At 46.0% G+C, this 20,862-nt stretch overlaps 1 protein-coding gene across 1 annotated transcript in view; it reads right to left on the minus strand.

The window, feature by feature from the left end:
* Positions 1–684: 684 nt before the first annotated feature.
* The window catches only part of GPC4 (glypican 4), a 109,438-nt gene continuing 89,260 nt past the window's right edge, over positions 685–20,862 (minus strand). Inside the window, exons 4-9 of the mRNA XM_042974912.1 lie at positions 10,307–10,472; positions 5,244–5,374; positions 4,997–5,143; positions 4,079–4,215; positions 3,270–3,445; positions 685–3,169 (exon numbers count right to left, since the gene is read on the minus strand). Coding sequence (XP_042830846.1) covers positions 2,967–3,169; positions 3,270–3,445; positions 4,079–4,215; positions 4,997–5,143; positions 5,244–5,374; positions 10,307–10,472 — 960 coding nt within the window. The 3' untranslated portion in view covers positions 685–2,966. The remainder of the gene's footprint in view (positions 3,170–3,269; positions 3,446–4,078; positions 4,216–4,996; positions 5,144–5,243; positions 5,375–10,306; positions 10,473–20,862) is intronic.

Consider the following 20,862-nt stretch of genomic DNA (forward strand, 5'->3'; position numbering starts at 1 on the left):
GTGCTGAGTTGGAAAAAATGTTCCCAGTGCTTCTTTTTTCCTGGTTTCGAAAAAGGCAGGAAAGTTGTACTTGGTAGTTTGGCATTTGCTCGAGGGTGAGAAAGCACACGCAGGCCTCCTAGAGCAGATCCGGTTATGAACGTACTGCACCGTTCAGCTCTGCAAGTGGACACATTCTGCAGACGCAGAAGGCCAAGCCGGATTTTGTGTGGCATCACCTACATCTATTTTTATGCTGGTTCTAGAATCACAGGTGGCAAATTCTACTTCATGTGAACTGTTAGGTTTCTAACACCGAGGGAGGAAAGTTTTAACGCGCACATCGATTCTCTGTCCTTTGCCTTTTATCAAATAATAGGTGCTGATTACAGACTCTTTTCTGAAATGAAATGTACATCTAAGAGTCGTTAAAATGTTTTTTTCTTAAGGTACAAGAGTGGTGAAGTACTGGGAAAGAAAAAGAACTTCTAAATGACTTTGTAAAACACAAAGTCACATGCTATGAACGGAGACTCTGGAAAAGTCAGGTCTACTAACAAAGCTTTTATTCTACCTCATACCCTGAACTCTTAAGATTTTAAAATATTCAACTTGCCTTTATTCTTTTTTTTTGGGGGGGGGGAGAGTGGGGTGCAACGGTGAGCCTGCCAGCTGGTTAGAAGCCAAGAGTTATCCAGTCAGATCTGAATGGAAAAATCTATGATTTGTTTATTCCATAGTTCAAGTTCAAAAGCAAGAGACAATTTAAATAATAAAAGGGTAACAGGGAAAAATGCAAAGAAAGAAAACAAATCCGTCAGAGTCCAGAAGAACCTTCAAGAATATTTAATTCGGAAAATGTTATTGGTGTAGAGAACTTGACTGAAAGAAAACAGCTGGGCAGAGTTCAAGGTTTTAAATTAAAAACAATCTAACAAGGTCTACGGGGATAACTCTTTGAGCCACAGTTTGGAGACCAGATTCATTTCTACCAAGTAAAAGTAATAGTCTAAGCTAAAAAGGAAATTCCTCACAACTGAGGTAGTTACTAAGTATCAGCACACTTTCCAAGTTCTCACAAGGCGGCTGAGCTATTTACAATCCATTTTCCTCATACATAAATGGAGCACCTTTTCAATTTTGTCTTCTGTGATTTGTTTTAAAAAAAAAAACACTTATACACACCAGCCAGAATATGCCTATTTTATTAACATCATGCTTTAATAAATAACTGGCTACTTCTAATAAAATTAAGCCTCTGTTTACAACAGCCCCCAATATTCCATTTGACCATTCTGCAGAATTTGGTGTAAAAAGTTGAATGAAATGTAGACCCTGAGCTATCAAGTAATTATGTTTCAATATAAAAATAGAGAATTACTCTTACAACTGAAGATTGAACAAGAACACAAACCACCTCTCTGTGGGTTTTAGCTTCTGTGGAATCGGTTGGGATCTTAATGGCTGTCTAGAGCAGGAAGAGACGTGCAGAATTTTCTTTCTGAAGACTTTCGGGAACTCCTTCTTAAAGTGATTTGTTACATTCTCATAGTTTTATGAGCCGTCGTTTGTGAGGATACAAGCAACAGGTTCCTAAGGGTCACCGCTAAGATACCGTCTTCTCAGATCTATCTCCTCTCTCCCATCCCCCTCCAAAAACAACATCACATGAAAAGATTCCGGACACGCAGATCACCCCTCCCCCCGCCCCCGGTGGACGTCTTGGCCGTTAGGGTGGCACAGCGCTGTGTACCACTGCCAGTCCTTTGTCTTTTTCATCAGAGAGGCCTGGGCAAGAAGACTCAAGCAGGACACCCTAGAAATCTTTTTTACACAAACTGGAATCCAAAACCAAATGCAAACGCACAGACACAGACTTTTTGAATGTTGACAGCTATCCCGTGAGCCCAGGCTGTACCCTGGTTCTGACTAGCCCCCAGACAGCTCCCTCCACTATATGGCTGGGTTTGAGATCCGGTACACCATAACAGGGGGGACCAAATGAGCTTATCGGTCACTTATTTCGGCCTTCGGGGTACCGATTCAAAGCAGGTCGGCGTGGACGTGAAGACCAGCATACAGCGGCTTGCTAAACTCGCCTGGATAAAACACAAAAAGACAAAAACCCACCCCCGAGCTAAGTGTGAACATGTGGTAACGGGGACATCCTGAATGCCTTCTATATTTCCAGGGAGAGTGTATTCAAAAGAAATCTTCTTCTAAATGGGCTACACTTTAAGTATAAACGGGTTTAAGGAAAGGACCGATCTGTGATCTTAGTTTGTGTAACTCAATTCAACCAAGATGGGGATAGTCTGCAGTCTCTTCCGGTCCCTGGCCATAAACGAGGCATAGCCTTCTTCTTGCACTGATACTCGAACACAGCGAACGAGTGTTTCAGAAGCCCCCTGTACGGCCTTCGCGATCTGCCCTAACTTAGTAAAAAACAAAATCACATCCACTCGTCTCCAGATAAGGCAACTAAAACAACAGGGATAAATGGAAATTTCACTGCTTGTTGGGCTTTTCCTTTTAATAAGATAACATGTACAGCTATTTAATATTTCAGAAATACGTACATGTTACATGCCAAGAAAGGACCCTGGTTTTCTTGTAAGAAACAAGGTGAGATCATAATTGAAGGAAAACAAAAAAAAACCCACAAACAAAAAGAAAAAAAAACAACAACAAACAAACAAGAGTGATAAAATCACAAATGCACAACTAACTACAGTTCTGTACCTACACTGTTAGCCACGTTTAACAGGATTCCAGGGGAGCAGGAAGTGACTTGACATCCAAGTCCCTTTTCCCCGCAAAACTGAATGAAAACACAAAGTCAGCCTTTTTGAAACCAGTGGCCACATAGTAAAAACTGTACATCGTTGTCCATTCATTTAAAAAGCAAAGTCACTAGGATGGTATAAAAGTGATAACCGGTTGCCTCCTTAACTTTTTGACGGAAACTTTTTCTCGACAATCAAGAATTATCTCCACTCTCTCTGCATAACCAGGAACAAGATGCAGGAGACAGCGAGGAGGTAGGGCTGCGCCCCAACGCGGGTGCCGGTGCCGCCGGTTTTATCACTGGCGCTCTTCCCCGAGTGGTCAGTCGCGTTGTACTCCAACTCCGAAGGGCACTGCTGATACTCACAACCACTGCCGCTTCCCTCTCCGCTGCTCTCATCGCCTAGTGGTTAAAAAAACGGAACAGAGGTTTCATTCTGTTTGTTCTTGTCACAAGGCGCCCAAGGACGAGGTGTAAATCTCAAACCGCGAGAGACGCTTACTGATATCAAAGAAGTCCACGTCATTCCCGTTGTACGCGTTCTTCATTTTGCTGGTCATGACCCGAAGGGCCATGATCTGACGAAGGATCAACATGTCCGTTTTGCTGGTGTCGACCTGGACCTCTGGGTTATTGCCCTGGTTGGCTAACCCGTTCCCCGTCACTGCGAACAGGTATCTGAAATGAGAAACGACCCTGTGAAGATGATCAGTAAAACAGAAGGTCGCCAAAGATCACCAGAGAATCCTGCTTGGAGTCTAGTTATTTCCACGGAGGGCGATGCCCCGGAAGTTCTTCCGCTTCTAAAGAGCTTGGATTTCTCCTTTTCCCGGGCAGGCATCTTGTTTCTCCAATTTGATGGGAACCTTTTTTGGAAAGCAATGGAGGTTGGTGGCTCAGAGTCAAGTGCCGATACGGAGGCTACGGAGCAAAGTTGCTAAGTGTCTAGGGGGAGGGACGCAAGACGTCACCCGAGAAGAGCACGGGACCTTTGGAGAACTGGTGCTTTAGGAGGCGAAGCTGGTGGGCAAAGACCCACAGGGAGGGGCCGAGTACCATAAAGACGAAACTACTGGAACGGCCTGAGCCCTGGCTGCAGCCCTCACGCGGGGTTGGAACTGCCATCACAAACTTTGGGCCCAGTACTCTTTGTAAGTAGCCGGGTGCCTTCCCAATGCCTACGGGGTAAAGCCCATTCCTCAGAACGCCCAGAAGCCTTCCACGTCACTGCCACCTACTGTGAGATGCTCCAGGATGCCTCCCTCAACTGACAACAGACACGGCCCCCTCTGGAGCGCTCCCGGGGCTGACCTGCTCTTGCCTCTCCCGTTCCAGCAGCCATCCTCGTTGCCATTCCCAGCGGCCATCCTCTCGTCATTGCAAACGGTGCTGGGCAGAGAGGACCAGAACTTTTTGGCCTCTTTCAGCTTCTCCTTGACATCGGTAACCTAATGAGGTGGGGGGGGGGGGGGGGGGGAAGCAAGCGCTCTGTAAAAAACTCACGGCCACCTAAACGTGTGTCTTCTGATCATTTCTAAAGTAGCTCCAGAGTGCTATGTAATTCATTTTCAACTTGAGTCACAAGAGAGAAATGCAGATCAAATGTACACAGAAAAGAGCAAAATCACGCCCATGAACTAAGAGTCGAAATGCAAGCTCTGAACGAGTTGCCCGGATCCGCTGCCCACTCTACCTCTTTATTACAACCACCATCTGCCGCCTGCCAGCCTCCGTGCCCTGTAGATACAATGAGAAGACACCCTCTCTTCCCACCAGGCTTTTACACTCTGGCTCAAGCATCTAGAGCAACCCCTCTGTGAAAGTGAGTGCCTGTCATCGCGCTCCCTCCTCCTACTGTATGCACAGCCTGCTGCCACGTGCTCGTACTTTCCGACCGTCCCAGCGCTTACTACACACCCTCTTTGTCACTTAAGCCTGGGATGTCGGCTTCTCCCTCTTTGCTGGGGCTGAGAACGAGGATGAGTCTTACTGCGTCCCTATAACATGCACAGCGATGGGCGCACAGTACATGCATCACGTTTCCTAACTACGTACCGACTTTATGAGCTAGAAAATCAGAGGCAGATTTATTGACATCCGCATGCAAGTTGCTTGAGAAGTTTCACCTGAAAGACCCGCACTTGAAAGCCTTCCAACTAAAAATGCATTCGGAGCAAATGTTTTCAGTTCTTTGCCATTAAACGCGGCCGTTCCTGCCAAACTGCTCACCAGGCGGTCCAAACTAGTGCCGGCTGCTGTGGTTGGGCGTTCCTCAGGGTGATACGGTCTGAAGCGAGCGCTGAAGGCACCTTCAGAGATGGAACGGGAAATCCGGCCGGCCGGGAGGGGCTTGGGAGGTCCACATCCCTGGAAAACCTGCATTGAGGCAAGCACGAGTCACATTAGGGGAGTCGTGTCCCAAGCTGGAGCAGGGGAGGGGCTCTGCCCGTCCTTTCCAGTGTCCTGCCTTCATTACCTTCTGGGACACTTGCACACTGTTCTCTTGCATATTCATAATAGCATCGGAAATCTTCACATCGATGGGGTCCATGACCGATTCGATGTTGAAAGGGCCCTCGAGCCTCTCCGCCACCATCAGCATCGCGTCTAACATGACGTTTGGGGAAGAACAATACAGCATAAACAGTAAATCGTCAGTCTGGCCTTGGGTCATCAGTGTGGTTATTTTATTGTCTCTCGTTTCGGGGGGGGGGGGGTGGGAGGAGGCATGCATCATAATTCATGTTTTTCTTTTTTAAAAATGTTTATTTTTTTGAGAGACAGCATGAGCAGGGGAGGGGCAGAGAGGGGGACAGAGGATCTGAAGCGGGCTCTGTGCTGACAGGCTGAGGCCAGTGAGCCCGACGTGGGGCCGGAATTCACAAACTGCAAGATCATGACCTGAGCCGAAGTCAGTCGCTCAACAGACTGAGCCGCCCAGGCGCCCTTTACAGCTTTTTCTATTACACCGAACTGCTTTTGGTCACTATGCATTGCTAGCTCTCTAAAGTGTGAAGTGGCCAGGTGAATGCTCTATTCCACAGCAAGGAAACCCAATCAGGAATGTTCTATTATACTGATTATTCATTCCTTCGTGTGTCAGTGGCTATCACTGTAAGGCTGTCCGACTCAAAAACGCAAATCTGTTAAAATCCTGGCATATCCCTTTCTTGCTTTCATTTTTGAAATGAAACCCTTTCAGATCCCTGAGTGCACACCTGCAAAGTACAAATGACAGTGTTCCTAGGAATTCTAAGGACTTTTCAAATAATGACATTTTGAAAAATGCAATTTTGTGTTAAGATAAACTTCCCATTTCAAACACAAGGGCCTCGAGTAGTAACGCAAAAAGATGTACCTCCTTTTTGTTCTGGTGAAAAGACAACACAAGGCCACAGTACACAGAAAGCCACATGCTCACAGCGTGAGTCTTCACGGATCAGTCTGCGAGTTACTTTCACATTCTGGAGGAGTCTAGAAGGCTTCGGCACACACGGACTCTCTTTAAATACGCTGTACTTGTTTGTCTGCCGTATGCGCTCGTTGGGATTATGAGGCTTGGTGTTTTCAGTGTCCTCTAATTTTCACCAAGAAATGTCAGGCAAATTGGATGTCCGAATGGGAAAAGGACACTCCTGACAAGCACTGGACTTTTCAACTTGTTCTCTCCCCTTTCCACTCTAGTGCCGAAAGCACGGCAGAAGGGTAGGTAGGCCCATGTTATCCACAGCCTTCAGGTAGGCCAAGGACAGCTCCTAGAAAGGAGGGCTAGTTTCCAGAAGATTATTATGTGCCCTTTTCAAAGAAGGCCGCAGGCCACCACGTGGATCTCCTACCTAAACTTTCCAGTGCAAAGGAGTTTTAGCATCAGCATATCAATGACACCAAATTTGGCCATCAACCTTTCACCTTGAACCTAGGACAAATACAACACACCATTTTAAGGCACGGGGATCATTGCTCTCAACTGCAATGGCGATGTCACAAACCACAAACAGATTTCCGTGAAATGCGCTTTTTTTTTTTTTTTTAAGTAATAACAAATGAAGTTTCAGGTTGCATTGTGGTAAGCGCCAATAAAGTGACGCTTCCAACCTCTAAGCAAAGGCTGCCGGCATGAATATACCATTGTCCTAGAGGAGGAAAAATGCTTTTGATGTGCTAGCAAAAGGAGACTTTTGTAAACAAGTGGAGCACAACTTAAATGTGTTCATCATTGTCAAAGCATCAGGGCTGGCACGTACAGAAAGCACATTCTTCGCCGAAGAAGTCGCTTGCTCCAAATAAAAATATTATGAATAGACAGATAATAAACATCCAAAATGCAGAGCTTTAAACAAGAAAAAAAAACCAGCGCGTTTTGAAACTACTTATTCCCCTAGTGGCGAGGAAAGGCCAGATCGCTAATGTGTTTGTGAAAGACTGAAAGGAAACATAAACCCGATTCTTCTGGCTGTTTGGCGTCTTTGTAAACTCTGGGAATGGAGGGAAGCCGGGCCTTTGTTGGGGCCGGTGCCATGGCGCTGGGCGCTGCGCGGCTGAAGAATGCGCGAGCTGCCTCCCACCCCCGGGGGAGTCACGGTCGGCCGTCAGGGAGGCTCTTCCGTAGGAGCCCTGATGTCGAAGCCCCAAGAGACATCCAAAGATGGTTGGTTTGGTGTTTTTTCTTCCGGCTGGTCTAGGCTGCCGGCCTCTTATTTGCGGGGTGTCTGACTGGTTCCTGCCTCCTGCCAGCAACCCTAAGACCCCAATACAAAATTCATGCTGGCAGCAACGTGTGACATGAATAAGGCTGGCTAGGAGTCAGATGACTGTTAACGCAGCTACAGTAGGTGATGGAAAACGAGGCGCAACCAAGCATCACTTATGCTTTTCCAGAAACTGGCTTTGTTTCGGTGGGGGGGGGGGGGGGCGGCGGTGGGGGGTAGTATTTGGCTGACCTCTTGAACCAACCTCTTCCAAAACCAAGTCCAGGGCGCTTCAAACTGCTTGGATCCATCTGGATAAAGGCTGACCACACTGTAGATGCAACTCAGAAGGAAAAGGAGGACGTGGCGGCCAGAAGGCAGATGTGGAAAACCTATGCTTAGTGTCTCCAAGGGTCTAGACCAACTGCAGGACTTCAGTGCTCAGGTTATTTGGCACTGGGTCGGCCCCGCCCCATCAACAAAGTGTCCCCTTCGCGCTAGGCAAAGCGATTCCTTTCACACTGTGCCGCCAATGATCAGAAACCCACACCTTCGGCCTCATGACTGACTGGGAGAACAAAAGGCAGTTTCCCCGACTTAACCCCAAGATCTGATTTAAAGAAGTGGGGGTGGGGGGAAGCCCTTGACCATTCATTAACTGCAGCCGTTTAAAGGGGAAAGCAAAATTCTTTGCAAAGAAAGGAAAAAAAAGAACTTATAGCTGAGGCATGTAAATTGGGAGTGAATTCCACAACCACAGAGCAAATTAAACCCTGGTGAAAATTCATACAAAAAGCACAGGGGATGAACAATGTCTATTATTCCCGGCCTTTTAGACAGAAAGAATAAAATACCCATTAAAAATTAGGTTTAGATACCATTACACACCTCATCCCTCCAAAAAAGGATCATTCCAAATAACTGAGGAAAATTGATTCAGAAATCCTATCGATTTCCACTTGGGTTTAATTTGGTTTCTTGAAAGGGAACAGATGTAATTTTTAAGACTCTCAACAAGAATAACAGCAGCACCTCAGCCTCACAGTACCTGGTTGAAAACATTAATTAAGCCAAGCCAGAGCACGGTTTTGATTTGATGTGGGCCCTTGGAAAAATATTTTGTTAAAAACGGGGGAATTTGTGTTTTAATGCCACGAGTTACAGTTTCTGCCAGACGTGTTTGAACAAAGGAATTAGTGCAAGGGACACGCCCCCCTCTGCACCTTACTCCTAACGGATCCGGACACAAGTTGGCAAAACTGGGTGACCGTCACCGTACGTCGTTGGTACCGTATGGCGAATTCTACTCCTTTGCCCCGAGAACTAGTACGTGAGGTGTTATAAAGTAAAAAGGGTAACCAACATTACAAGAATGAAGTTAGCAAAATTGAACTGCAAATGTGGCATTCGGGTGTGGGGGTGAGGGTGGGATTAAAAAAAGAGAGAGAGAGAGAGCAAAAGCATCAACTTTAGATCTGGAAATGCCACGAGCTTTCCTTGCCATGGGAAACAGTCGAAAACAACGATCTCCCCCCTGGCTTCATTCTGGGCATGAGGCGCCATTTGTCCGCGTGTTGCCTTCGCTGGTCTTAGGCCTTCCCTTTCATGGGATTCGGCTTTTCTGCACGTAGATTTTTTTTCCTCAGGTCTTCTAGCTTTGAGCTATTTAGGCTACAATTGTGCCGAAGTGCTTAATATTCACGTCTTTTTTTTTCCCCTGTGTCAGTGTGCTCAAGAATCTGCTGGAGCCAATTTATTGATGCATTTTCAAACAGACTTAATATGGTAATTAGCTCTCATGCAGACTAGAAAGCATTCTCTCCCACTCCAATCCCCCCCCAAAAGTGCCAGCAAATTGTATGCACTTAAGTTCTGCAATTACACAAATGTGACTGGGGGCTGGGGGAAGAAGCGAAGTTTGCTTTTGTGAGCTGTTAGTATGTGTATTCGGTGCCACTATCACAGGAACGTCCATACTGATGTTTTAGGACTAAGCTATGCATGAAAAGCACGTCAAGGGAGTCGATGACTGGACATTTAAATTAGCCTTCACTTGTCCTTTCCCACAGATGTCGATTAACCCTCTCGGAAATTGGGTCCTTCGCTTACATGGCGGTCTGGATGCCGGGCTTCAGGTGCACGTTGAGAGTGTTTACCTCTAAAATGACTAGATCAAGAGCCCCTCCGTCCCCACCAGAGCGGTCTACTTCTATCAAATCCTCTACAGAAACAGAACTCCTAAATTCTTACAACTGGATTGCACTTCAAATACCCAAGGGGTATCCGTCCAGTATGCAGAAGATTTGGTCACAGTGTGACAGGTGTAATGATTCAAAAGCTCAGCCAGTGGGGTGCCTGGGTGGCTCAGGGGGTGGATTTCGGCTCAGGACATGAGCTCATGGGTCGTGAGAGCAAGCCTCGAGTTGGGCTCTATGCTGACGGCACGGAGCCTGCTTGGGATTCTCTCTCTCCCCCTTTCCCACTCAATTCTCTGTCTCTCTCTGTCTCTCAAAATAAATAAATAAGCATAAAAGAAAAAACAAAAAGCTCACTCAGTGATGGCTGTACTCCAGCATCTACATGGACACAAACCTATCGTGTTTAACGAAAACTGACCTTTAGGAGGAAAATGTCAAAAAATCCCATTCTCATTATTAAAACTTGCTACTCACCGTGTCTAATGTCTTCTACAAGTAAATGAACTTGTAGAACGGTATGAACTCTGAGTACAGTCAGAACCCTGGCAGACAATAAATACTGAACAGAACTTTCACAGATGACAATTACAACATTCCTTATGGCTGGCGTTGAGCTACCTCCAATGACACAAATACTTCCCTCGCTTACTCACCTATGAAATTGTTCCACTCAAAATCCAGATCCCCTTGGTGGGCCAAACAGCCTCTCATAATGTTTGAGCAGTAGTTGTAACATGGCTTCACGGTCACGAGCCCCTGGCAGTGGGAGCAGTAGACCATCCTCAACAAGGCGTGGGTACACTGGGCAGTGGGGTTCACCTGGTTTGGGAGAAGAGAAAGACAATGGTGGGGCCAAGATAACACAGAAATTCCAAGTCCATCAAGTTGACCCTGAAGGTTGGGCCACAAATTCAACTTGAGAATGAGTTGTGACAGACCATGCTGAGCGGGCCCGGCCTGCTTCTTCTAGAGGAAGATTAGATAAAAGGAAGGAGGGAGGCTGGGAACAAGGGTGGAGGGAGGGAGGAACAGGGCTTAACCTTAAATCATCAAGGTGCATGGATTTCCCACCCTGTACACTCCCATTCTTCCTCCCTCCCAGTCCTTCTCTGTCTTGCACACACTCACTCACTCTCATTTTCCATGGCTCAATTGTTTCAAAGTCCTCTTACAAGTAAATCTCCGGGATCGGCCACGAGACACAGCAGAGGTGACCTCCTCCTGCCCGCCATGCCTGGCCTGGGGTGGCCTCTGCCTTGCCAGACTGGGACCCAAGCGTATCTTCTTCTCAAACACACAGACCACAAGACTGTCCTTTGAACCTTAATCCCCCAATCAAGGTTTAGAAGGGTACCCAGTCTGTACTCCATTCTGTGCCAGTAGCTATGCAGAAGGGAAAAAACAACAAATACTCTACAGACGTGAATCTGAGTAAATGTAAACGTGGGGTGAGGAGGAGGCCTTCCGAGGCCCGGGAGCAGTACAACACAGTGTTCGGGGGAAACCTGATGGAAGAGAGGAGGCTTCAGTTACATTTTGAAGAAAGGGTTGGATTTAACTGGCCAAATGAAGGGAGACCGTCCAAGCCGGGGAGAGGGAAATGAACACGGGCTGTAAGAGGGCGTACCGAGCGGGTGGGGCTGAGCAGGTGCGGGGACTAAGACTGAATGCCAAGGAAGGAGGGTGCGTGTGGCCAGGGCCTGAAGGCACATGAAGACCAGGCAGACACGGAGATTCCATGTGGCACGACACAGGAGGCGACTAAAGTTCACGACGAAGGGAAGTAGCAAGGATGAAAAACGGTACCCAGGTCAGACTGGGCTGGCCGTCCACTTAGTGTCTGCTTTATACTTATTGTTTTTAATTTATTTTCTTTAGAAATTTTTTAATGTTTATTTGTTTTTGAGAGTGTGTGGGGGTGGGGCGCGGGGTGGAGGCAGAGAGAGAGGGAGACACAGAACTCGAACTCACCAACTGTGAGATCATGACCTGAGCCACTAAAGTCAGACGCCTAACCGACAACCACCCAGGCGCCCCAACTTCTTTTTTTTTTTAAATGTTTATTCATTTCTGAGAGAGAGAGAGTGAGAGAGAGAGAGAGAGAGAGGGTGTGTGTGAGTGGGGGAGGGGCAGAGAGAGGGAGACAGAGGATCTGAAGTGGGCTTTGCACTGACAGCAGAGAACCGGATGTGGGGTTCAAACCCACAAACTGTGAGATCATGACGTGAGCCGAAGTCAGACGCTCAGCTGACCGAGCCACCCGGGAGCCCCTCCTCTTTCTACTTCTATACGGTGATGCTGTCTGAGGCCCGCAAGAGCTGGTTCCACGGGCCATACGCTTTCATCGATGCTTAGAAAGCGTGGCGAGGCATCACTCGCTGGCAGCTGCCCAAAGGTTCCCGTCTTCCATTCTCTCTCTCCCCAGCCTCGGCCTTTCGGGGTCCCTAGGAGAGGATTAGTGCATCCTTCTCGGTCTGCACACGTGAACTTTACACCAGCGCAGGGAGCACATGCTGGGACCCAGGGCAGTCTGGCCGCGCACTTCACCTCCTCTGCGTGACTTCGGATGCCGCTTATCAGCAGTACCCTTAGGAACAGGAACCGGGGCAGAGGTCAGGGGGCGGGGGGGGCTGGAACCAGCAGGAGAAAACCTTAACACCTTTGGGCTCCTACCTGATGTATACACACACACACCCTCTTATCTTCACCAGACCTCTAGCCTAAAAGGGGCGGGGCGGGAACATCCAAAAACAAGGTGGTACCCGTTTATGTTAAAGTCAACATTCCCTATAAAGAATTAGGACTTTTCCAAAGTCTTAACCAGGCCCATGTTAGTCCTTTTAATTATGTTTTAACGTCCAGCATGTAATCTTGGCTCCCCAACCAGTCTGGATGACTAAAAGTTCATTCCTTTGAAAGTCACAGGCGGTTAACGCCTGTCCTCCCCACCCCCTCATTTTGTGGATGAGCAAAGAGGCCTGGAGAGAGGAGGTGGCTGGACAATCCTGGCGTCACAGAAGTCAGAGCTGGAAGGGGCCTTAGAGATCACATAGTCAGGCTCTCACATTTAAGAGATAAGAAAACCAAAGCCAAGCAGATCAACTGACTTGCTGACAGTCACCCTGTACATCTGATTCTAGAACTGCACCTGATCAAACATTTCCCAGACGGATCGTGCTTCCCTGTCTTCTTACTACACACCAGACATGAAACCCTCAGCTGGGGCATCGGCTGCTTTCCTCTTTAATGATACTGCTGAACGCCTGTACTTGAGAGACGTAAAGAGTCAGAATGTAAATCTCTACGAGAAATCACAGAATAGCCTATGGCGTTTGTTGAATATTATGCTTAAGAGTTAACAACGTTGGGGCGCCTGGGTGGCTCCATCGTGACCTCACAGTTCGTGGCATCGAGCCCTGAGTTGGGCTGCGCACTGAGCCTCGAGCCTGCTTAAGATTCTCTCTCTCTGCCCCTCCCCTGCTGGTGCCAGCTCTCTCCAAAAAAAAAAAAAAAAAAAAAGAGGAAACAATGTCTCAGTACAAAAACATGTAGAAAGCTAAAGTGCCAACAAATAGTTACTGAGCACTTATCTCAGCGGTGGGGATTACTCTGGAATGTATTTGCGGTAAGGTCGCGAGGCAGGTAGGAATCTGTGTTGGAATATGGAACTTGCTCTAGAAGGCACACAGACATTCCAAAATGGTATGGGCCTTTAGGAAATAAGCAAAATTGAAAAGCCCAAGAGTTATACTCGAGAAACAGTTTTTTCCAGAGAGAGCTTTTTCTCCTTCTTTTTTTTTTTTTTTTTTTTTAAACTCTAGGACGTGGTCCGCTGTATTCTTAGTTCCACTGTAAGTCAGATCTGGGATGTAGTACATCTTGTAGTACAGTTCCCTAACACAGGGACACGTTGGCTCGAGTTTGAAAAACAGAAACTGAAGGAAATGACACAGTAGAGTTTTATTAAAGGAAGATTATGAAGCTGGGTTTGGCCGACTTTTTCCATTTCATTCTCTGGCTAAGCACTGGCTCATGCTCCACACAGGACTGGCGGTCTAACCACTAAAAACGATCACAAGGAACTGAGCTATAACATGCTCTGGAAATACTAAATACCAGGACCGAGGAGAGGTGGCAAAGTTCTAAGAAAACTGCGATGGGGAAGCACACGCACAACAGCCATGTTGGGGCAAATCGAATGGAATCTTTTGTCTCACAACCATTACCCAGACCACCGTGAGGAACTTCACATGAAGGGAATTCAGACCCTGGGAAAACAAAACCCTTGTGTGAGAATGAGGCCCCGGTATAGAGGAGGGTTGTAACACAGTCAGGAAACAGAAAGAAACAGGGGTCCCCTGTAATGCTCATCCCCACCCCCAGAGGTAATAGCAACAATGTGACCACTCCCCAGGCCTTGGGTCCCCCTCTCACCGACCCAGCCAAGCTCAGGATGGTGAACCCAGAGTGCCAAGGAGCAGCTCTCCCTTTGGACTCCGGAGTACACAGGGGAGAAACAAAATGGAGTAGATTCCTTAACGCCCCTCACCCATTTAGCTCATCCCCCCTCCCATAACCCCTCCAGTAACCCTGTTTGCTCTCCATATTTAAGAGTCTCTTATGTTTTGTCCCCCTCCCTGTTTTTATATTATTTTTGCTTCCCTTCCCTTGTGTTCATCTGTTCGGTGTCTTAAAGTCCTCATATGAGTGAAGTCATATGATATTTGTCTTTCTCTAATTTCGCTTAGCATAATACCCTCTAGTTCCATCCATATAGTTGCAAATGGCAAGATTTCATTCTTTTTGATTGCCGAGTAATACTCCATCATTGTTGCGCTATATGCTAACTAACTTGGGTGTAAATTTTTTTTAAAAAAAGAAACAAAATGGATACCTATCTTTTAGAATCCTCAAGAGCTTCATTCTGGGACTTTATTTATTTTCAACGGAAATTCAAGTTCATTCACATGCTACTCCCTTGTAACCCTCAAAATCAATGACTTGAGTCCCCAAATAACTTACTAAAGTAAGTACTTAGTAAAGTACATTTACGTTGAGACCCAAGTCCAAGTGGTAGATTGGGCCGCATGCAGAGTGATAAAAGGGGTAAACTATACTCCAAGGGCTTCCTTTGATCCCTGTGTTCAGCACCAAGGGTCTGGGGAGCTCAGTTGGTTAAGTGTCCGACTTCAGCTCAGGTCATGATCTCACGTTTGTGGGCTTGAGCCCCACGTCGGGCTCTGTGCTGACAGCAAGGAGCCTGGAGCCTGCTTTGGATTCTGTGTCTCCCTCTCTCTCTGCCCCTCCCCTGCTTCCGCTGTCTCTGTCTCTCAAAAATGAATAAATGTTTAAAAATCAAAAAAAAAATGTTCAACACCATGGTTCCTTTGGGTTACAACTCTTGACCAACATTTGAGGTTTTCCTTTGGTTTGTAAGGGTCTGTTGAACTCTGATGCCAGTAATTTCAGAATCCTAGGGGCTGGGGTAGGAGTGGGAGTAGGGGTTATGATTACTTTGATAAAAGGCACGTTTTCTCAGACCTCTCTTAGAGGAGTTACTTCTCAAAATGGTATTTAGAAACAGAGAAGGGAAAATTATACATTCTTCCCTTTCCCCTTTGAACCACTAAGAGAATGGATCAATGGGCTCAGGAGAAAAAAGCTTATTTAGCATTTATGGTTTCATGATCATGAAGGTCCTGATGTCAAGGCTGAAGAGTAAAATATTCTGCTCTATGTCAGAATTACCTGTCTACTGATAGCTTTTATTGGATTTTATTAGTACGTAAGATACAGTTATAGAGTACTTACTAGGTGCCGGGCTCTGTTCTGAGTACTTTGCGTGTCTATTAACTCATTCACGCCTCAAAATAATCGTATGAGAGGAGTATTATCATTTCATTTCACAGATGAGAAAGCCGAGGTCCAAAGAGTTGAAGGGATTCACACATGATCGTCCAGTAAACGGCCAAGATTTGCATGCAGGCATTTTTGGTTCTAGAATAGGTACTCTCAACTTCCTTCAGTATCGGAATGGCTTCTTTTGAGTAACAGAGAACAGTGAAGGAAACGTGAGGGCAGCACGTGAGGCTGGGCCTTCTCCACAGCTCCCCAGACCCAGCATAGGGTATCCACACACAGGGATGGGGAGGGATGTTTATCCACATGGATCAGTACTTGACTAGATCCTTGGATGAGAGGACATACTACTTAATAAACAACAAGGACTTATTCAGCCAATGCTATAACATCACAATGGTTTAAGATGCCACAGGGGCGAAGAAAAAAATATATATGCCACTCACCGGCCCCTGCTCACCAAGAGTTCAACAGCTCAAGCAAACACTGCTGCACATGGAGAAAAAAAGAGCTACTTCAACAACAACTCCAGAAAACAATACACATATTTTACCAAAGTTCTAACATTTTGAAAGAACTGTAGCTATGTGGCAGCGATGATCAACTTCTACTAGGAAGTGGGGCATCACATATGAAAAAGGTTTGACATTATTTATGTAAGAATGAGGTGGTGTGGGTGCCTGGGTGGCTCAGTCGGTTAAGAGTCTGACTTCAGCTCGGGTCATGATCTCACAAGTTTTTGAGTTCGAGCCCCGTGTCGGGCTCTCTGCTGTCAGCACAGAGCCCGCTTTGGATCCTCTGTGCCCCTCTGTCTCTGCCCCACCCCTGCTCCTTCTCACTCTCTCAAAAATAAATAAACTTGAAAAAAAAGAATGAGGTGCTTTGACTTGTTTACTTTGGCGGGGGGGGGGCAGCATGGTAGAAAAGGGACATCATCAGGACTCAACACTTCTATATGAACTCAAATCAAAATCTGAGTTAGTGACCCATGACAATATATTAATAGCCAATTTCCAAGTCTTAGAAAATCCTTCAAGACTGACCAAGGTCTTTCTAAAGGCTAAAGTGTCTTAGGATGTTAGGAGGCAGTCTGTGTTTCATGGTAAAAGTCAATGGGAGGGAGGAAGAACCCTCATTTCCCTTTCATAAGATACTCATTCCTGCCATCCTCAAGATATACATTTGACGCTGATATCCGCACACCATTTCTGCTATAAAAAGGCTTTGCAGAAAAGTCCCCTTCTCTGCAAAGACTTTTCTAATATAGATTGCGACTTTCTACTAAATAACCTCCATTTTCCAAGCACCACCTTAAAAACTACTGCAAGCAGCCTGACGAAAAGAAAAATGCTGGAGAGGAACTCTTCACGCAGCCTGGATTTCGTTTCAGTAATTCAGAGCGAGCCTTAAGCCACATTACACAGTGATGGCAGTCAACAAGCTGCACTGAAGTTAAAAACACATTTCCTTTTAGTTTATTCCAGTCCCTGACATACATTTGCTGCAACGTTTTTTTGGGTCTGCAAAGCCAATAGTACTGAACAAACAAAAAAAGATCTAGATTTTATCGGTTGCTTGGTAACATAAGCACCCAATAAAAATAAGGGGAAAATCTTTCCCAAAATTATGGTTAAAAAAAAAGACAGGGAACCCAAACACGCTGTGAGACGTGACGAGTTTATTCAACAACTTCCTAGTTTTTGAATTCACTGAACACTCATGAAGAAAGGACGATGAGAGGCTCCCATTTCCTTGAGAACAGGATTTTAATTTTTTTTTTAACGTTTATTTATTTTTGAGACAGAGAGAGACAGAGCATGAATGGGGTAGGGGCAGAGAGACAGGGAGACACAGAATCGGAAGCAGGCTCCAGGCTCCGAGCCGTCAGCCCAGAGCCCGACGCGGGGCTCGAACTCGCGGACCACGAGATCGTGACCTGAGCTGAAGTCGGACGCTCAACCGACTGAGCCACCCAGGCGTCCGGAGAACAGGATTTTAAAGACGTAACAAAATACATGGAATTAACCAGGACCCACTCAGGAATATTTATAGACACACTGTAGGTAAGACTGAAGCATCAGTTGTATTGACCTGCTTACAGAGGGCTCTATTTTTGTCCTGAGAGTATGCCGCTCAGTTTCCTCAGTCCTTCACACTCCTCCCATCCCACTCCCTTCCCTATTAGCTCAAGTCCTACCTTCCTCTTTGCAATCCTACTGTTTATAAAGGTTGTGAGTGAAAACAAATATTAAGTGTTGAAAAAATGTCTACACCCTGCTTCTTAAAAGCTTTTTGTATAGGGGCACCGGGGTGGCTTATGTGGTTAAGCGTTTGACTCTTGATTTCAACTCAGGTCATGATCTCATGGTTTGTGGACTGGAGCCCTGCGTCGGGCTCTGCGCGGATAGCACAGAGCCTGCTTGGGATTCTCTGCCTCCGTCTCTGCCCCTACCCACCCCCCCCCACGTGCTCGCCCCCTCACGCGCGCGCTCTCTCTCTCGTGTGTATGCATGTGCGCTTTCAAAATAGATAAACTTTTTTTTTTTAAAAAAAGCTTTTTGTATAGATTTATAAAATTTACATTTATCGTGATTCGGGAAATGGCAGAATAATTTGGGCAGCACTCCTGTATGTGCTGGGGCACTGTGGACACAGAAAACTGAAGGGGGAGCAACGGAAATCGTTTCCAAGGCAGGACAATCATTTAGACATCACAATGTAAAGCACTGATTTCTAATTATAGCCCCTGTAGTTGGGGTGGGGGTGTAGACACAGTCCCATTATGTCAGTGTTAATTAAAACCATGAGAACGCAACTGTCTTTGGCATAGGAGCTATTAATTTTCATGGTGCATGCAACCACTTGTGCGTTCTTGAAAGGCCGCAACAGACTTCCCCCTTCCAGGCAAAACTGCTGCCATGGCAGGTAAATACGAAACGCATCACGAACCATGACAAGTACGACGGAGTAAGGAATACGGAGATGTGTAACGCCAGAGTACTCTTGAGCCATTTGTTACTAATTAAGGGGACTCTTCCGAAGTCGAGACTGTAAATCTCGGTGGAGTGAGCTGCAAGGCAAGTGTCCTTCAACTAAGAAGTGACTTTCTCTTCGAGTCAGTTAAGCCTGCTGGTGCTAATGGCCTTTAAAAGGTTTCAGTGATCATCAAATCATTGCTAAACGTGTAACTACAACTCTTGTGTTGCAAAAGTTAGCTGGAAAAACAGGGCATCCGCTTACAAACAGAAAGTGGGAACATGTTTGAGTTAGGTATACAGTAACTAGTCCCCAAGACCACAGTGCTTGTCCATATTTGACTTTGAAAGACACCTTTGTAGAGCGGGTGGGTAAGGTGGCGGGCCGGAATTAGGAAATATATCCTCCACTCTGAGAGGCCTTTCTTTTCCACGCCCAAGAATAATTAATTCTACCGGACACCAAAAGAAGGAATGTCTATTTCTTGGGTTGCTCGAGTTACACCTGCAGACTACCCTTTGACAGCAACTGGCAGTGGTGGGAGCCCATATGAAAAACCAGTGCTTGGGTCCCCAAACTGGTCAAGAAGCTTATCTTATTAACCAAATATAGGGGCTTTTTTCCAGCATGTTCAATTTGGAATAAGGTTTTGATAGATCATTTACTGTCTTCCCTATACCACTGTATATTAAAATTTTCTATTTCATAGTCATACTCTAGAAATTAGTGTAATAAATATTTTCTCAAATACCTAAGTATTCCTTGCAGGCTTCTAAGCAACAACATTACAGAGATGAGAGATTTTTTTTTTACATATATTGTGTTTTAACTCCTTTAGAAACTGATTTGATGCCCGAGTGTCTTATTATTGTGTAATTTAAATAACATAACCCAACGTAGCTGAAGGGTTTGCTTTTAAGTTAGTCCTTAGCCTACAAGAAGCTCAGCAGGGAAGCACAACATTATTTAAAAAGTTTACGGGGCTCCCGGGTGGCTTAGTCGGTTAAGCATCCGACTTCGGCTCAGGTCATGATGTCGTGGTTCGTGGGTTCGAGCCCCCCCATCGGGCTCTGTGCCGACAGCTCGGGGCCTGGAGCCTGCTTCGGGTTCTGTGTCTCCCTCCTTCTCTGCCCCTCCCCCACTTGTGCTCTGTCGCTCTCTCTCTCTCTCTCTCTCAAAAATAAACAAACATTAAAAAAAAGATCTTAAAAAAAAGTTTCCAATTGCAAATACAAACTTTAAAGCAGACATGAAAGAGTATTTTCAACTAAACAAGTGGCAAGTGATGTTTACTCAAAGTAAATCAAGCCCTACAGCTTGTGTTCACTGTATTCTCACAAAACTACGCAAATATCTCTTAGGCAGATACGAGAATACAGTGACTGTAGAATACACATTAACTCTGAAACAAATTTAGGGTTATATTTAGAAAGGAATGTTCTCCAACAACTTAACAGTACTAAGGTACCCAGGAAATCTCTTGCTTAAAAAAAATTCATACCAAAAGAAACATCAGAAACGGATCGTGACTCTTACTTTGAGTCACATGCTCCTTACGGCATAGGCAAAGGGCGTTTGGATCTTACATACAAAAGCCGATCTTGCTGATTTCCCACCATGAATTCTGAGAAGCAGGTCAAGAAGAATGGGACACCGGGGAAACCACAACTGCTTCCTTGTCCCTACCCTGGGAAGTGGGCTGGTGTGGACAATGGCAAGCCTTCTGGCCCTCAACCTTCTCATCGGTAACGAAGGGTCTCGAAATCACTTCTTGTTTTATCTACAGCCTTCTACCCCAAGTGGGAGGTTCTGGAATCTCAGTTCTCTAGGGGGTCTCCGACTTAGCAAAGTTAGGCTAACCAGACTTGTGCTGGCCTGTCCCTTTACCCAAGAATCGAAAGGGGGATGGTTAATTTAAAAGCAACCGCTTTTCAGACGCTTACAAAAAGGGCTTTCTACTCCTCGTCTTTCTCTTCAGCGCGAGTCTGCACACATGCACACACATACACAAGCAGGCACACACACTCATTCAAGTCACATAGCAGCGCCTGTCTGCCTATCCAGATTAGGGTGAAGCCAAGGACTTGCTGAAGAAGGGCAGGTGTGTGAGGTGAGCTACAATGTAAATGACTTTGATCTGGAGTCACTGTGCCTTGTTTCGGGACTCTGACACGAGCACCTGCAGGATTCATAATGGATGCTGGGGTTGGCAGAAGTTCAGCAATCAGATTATTCCTTTAATTATAACCACTATCCCCCCACGTGCACACATCCACCCTCCTATGCGTCGACAAATTGTTGCAATTTGTAAGGAAAATATCAGGAGAAAAAGGAGTGAACAGAAACATGCTGGAAAGAATTGTTTCCTGCAAAT

Source organism: Panthera tigris, chromosome X (genome assembly GCF_018350195.1).
Source record: "Panthera tigris isolate Pti1 chromosome X, P.tigris_Pti1_mat1.1, whole genome shotgun sequence".
In the NCBI taxonomy this organism is placed as follows: Eukaryota; Metazoa; Chordata; class Mammalia; order Carnivora; family Felidae; genus Panthera; species Panthera tigris.